This window comes from Microtus ochrogaster, chromosome 4 (genome assembly GCF_000317375.1).
Source record: "Microtus ochrogaster isolate Prairie Vole_2 chromosome 4, MicOch1.0, whole genome shotgun sequence".
In the NCBI taxonomy this organism is placed as follows: domain Eukaryota; kingdom Metazoa; phylum Chordata; class Mammalia; order Rodentia; family Cricetidae; genus Microtus; species Microtus ochrogaster.
In genome coordinates, this window is record NC_022011.1 from 4,215,693 (window position 1) to 4,216,852 (window position 1,160).

General features: G+C 41.8%; 1 protein-coding gene across 1 annotated transcript in view; it reads right to left on the minus strand.

Annotated features, from left to right (window-relative positions):
• Tango6 (transport and golgi organization 6 homolog) overlaps positions 1-1,160 on the minus strand; it is a 169,276-nt gene that overhangs the window by 154,438 nt on the left and 13,678 nt on the right. Inside the window, exon 5 of the mRNA XM_005345416.2 lies at positions 139-150. Within this exon, the coding sequence (XP_005345473.1) occupies positions 139-150 (12 nt within the window). The remainder of the gene's footprint in view (positions 1-138; positions 151-1,160) is intronic.

A 1,160-nucleotide genomic window follows, 5' to 3' on the forward strand; every position in this document is an offset into this window, starting at 1 on the left:
TTGTAGACCAGGCTGGTCTCGAACTCACAGAGATCCGCCTGCCTCTGCCTCCCGAGTGCTGGGATTAAAGGCGTGCGCCACCACTGCCCGGCAAGAACCTAAATTTGATAACAGAGAGAGAGAGAGATAGAGCAATACTCCCCCTACCCTCTCTCCATTCAGTTCTAGTAAATGAACCCAGGGCCTTGTGCACAGTAGACAAGCCCTCCCCAGTCTTTCAGTTTCTTTTCAATATAAGCAAGAACTTTCTCTTTTACAAAACCTTCTTCAGTATTACATTTTTGATTTGTTTATTCTCTCTCTCTCTCTCTCTCTCTCTCTCTCTCTCTCTCTCTCTCTTCCCTTGGAACTAAAGTTACAGACATTTTTGAGCTGCCCGATATGAGCCCTGGGATCCAAACTTGGATCCCCATGATTCAGCAGCATTTCTTCTGAACTGATAAGCCATCTCTCTAGTCCCAATCATATTTTTGCCTTTTTTAAAACAAGGACTCACTAAATACCCCTGGCTGACCTGGAACTTAGCAGATAGACCAAGAGGCTCTCAATTTCACAGAGCTCTGCCTGTCTCTGCCTCCAAAGTGGGATTAAAGGTGTCCATTACCAAAATTTCTTTTCCCTTGAGACAAGGTTTCTCTATGTAACCCTAGATGGCCTGTGATTCACTTTGTAGACCAGACTGTCTTTAAATTCACAAGAGAGCTTTAAGTGCTGGAATTAAAAGCATGCACCACCGTGCCCATCGTGCCCACCATGCCGACTCTCTCCAATAATTACTTTTGAGAGAAAAATAAATTAAACTGGCCTAATGGTGTAGGCCTATAATCCTAGATACTTGGGAAGCTGAAGCAGGAGGATTCCCAAGATCAAAGCCTATCTGGGCTACAGACCTGATTTAAGACCAGCCCGGTAAGTTAGCAAAACTCTCTCTCAAAAGAAAAAAAAAGCTATCTTTATGCCAACAATATATTTAGAATGAGACTAGAAATAGTAATAGCTCTAATTTAAATTTCTTCAGCTCAGATTATTTCATTCAAAACAGAAGGAGCCCAAATACTTCTGTCAAAAAAATACATTGTCCAGCCGGGTGGTGGTGGCGCACGCCTTTAATCTCAGCACTTGTTTTTTTTTTTGTTTTTTTGTTTTTGTTTTTTTTTTTT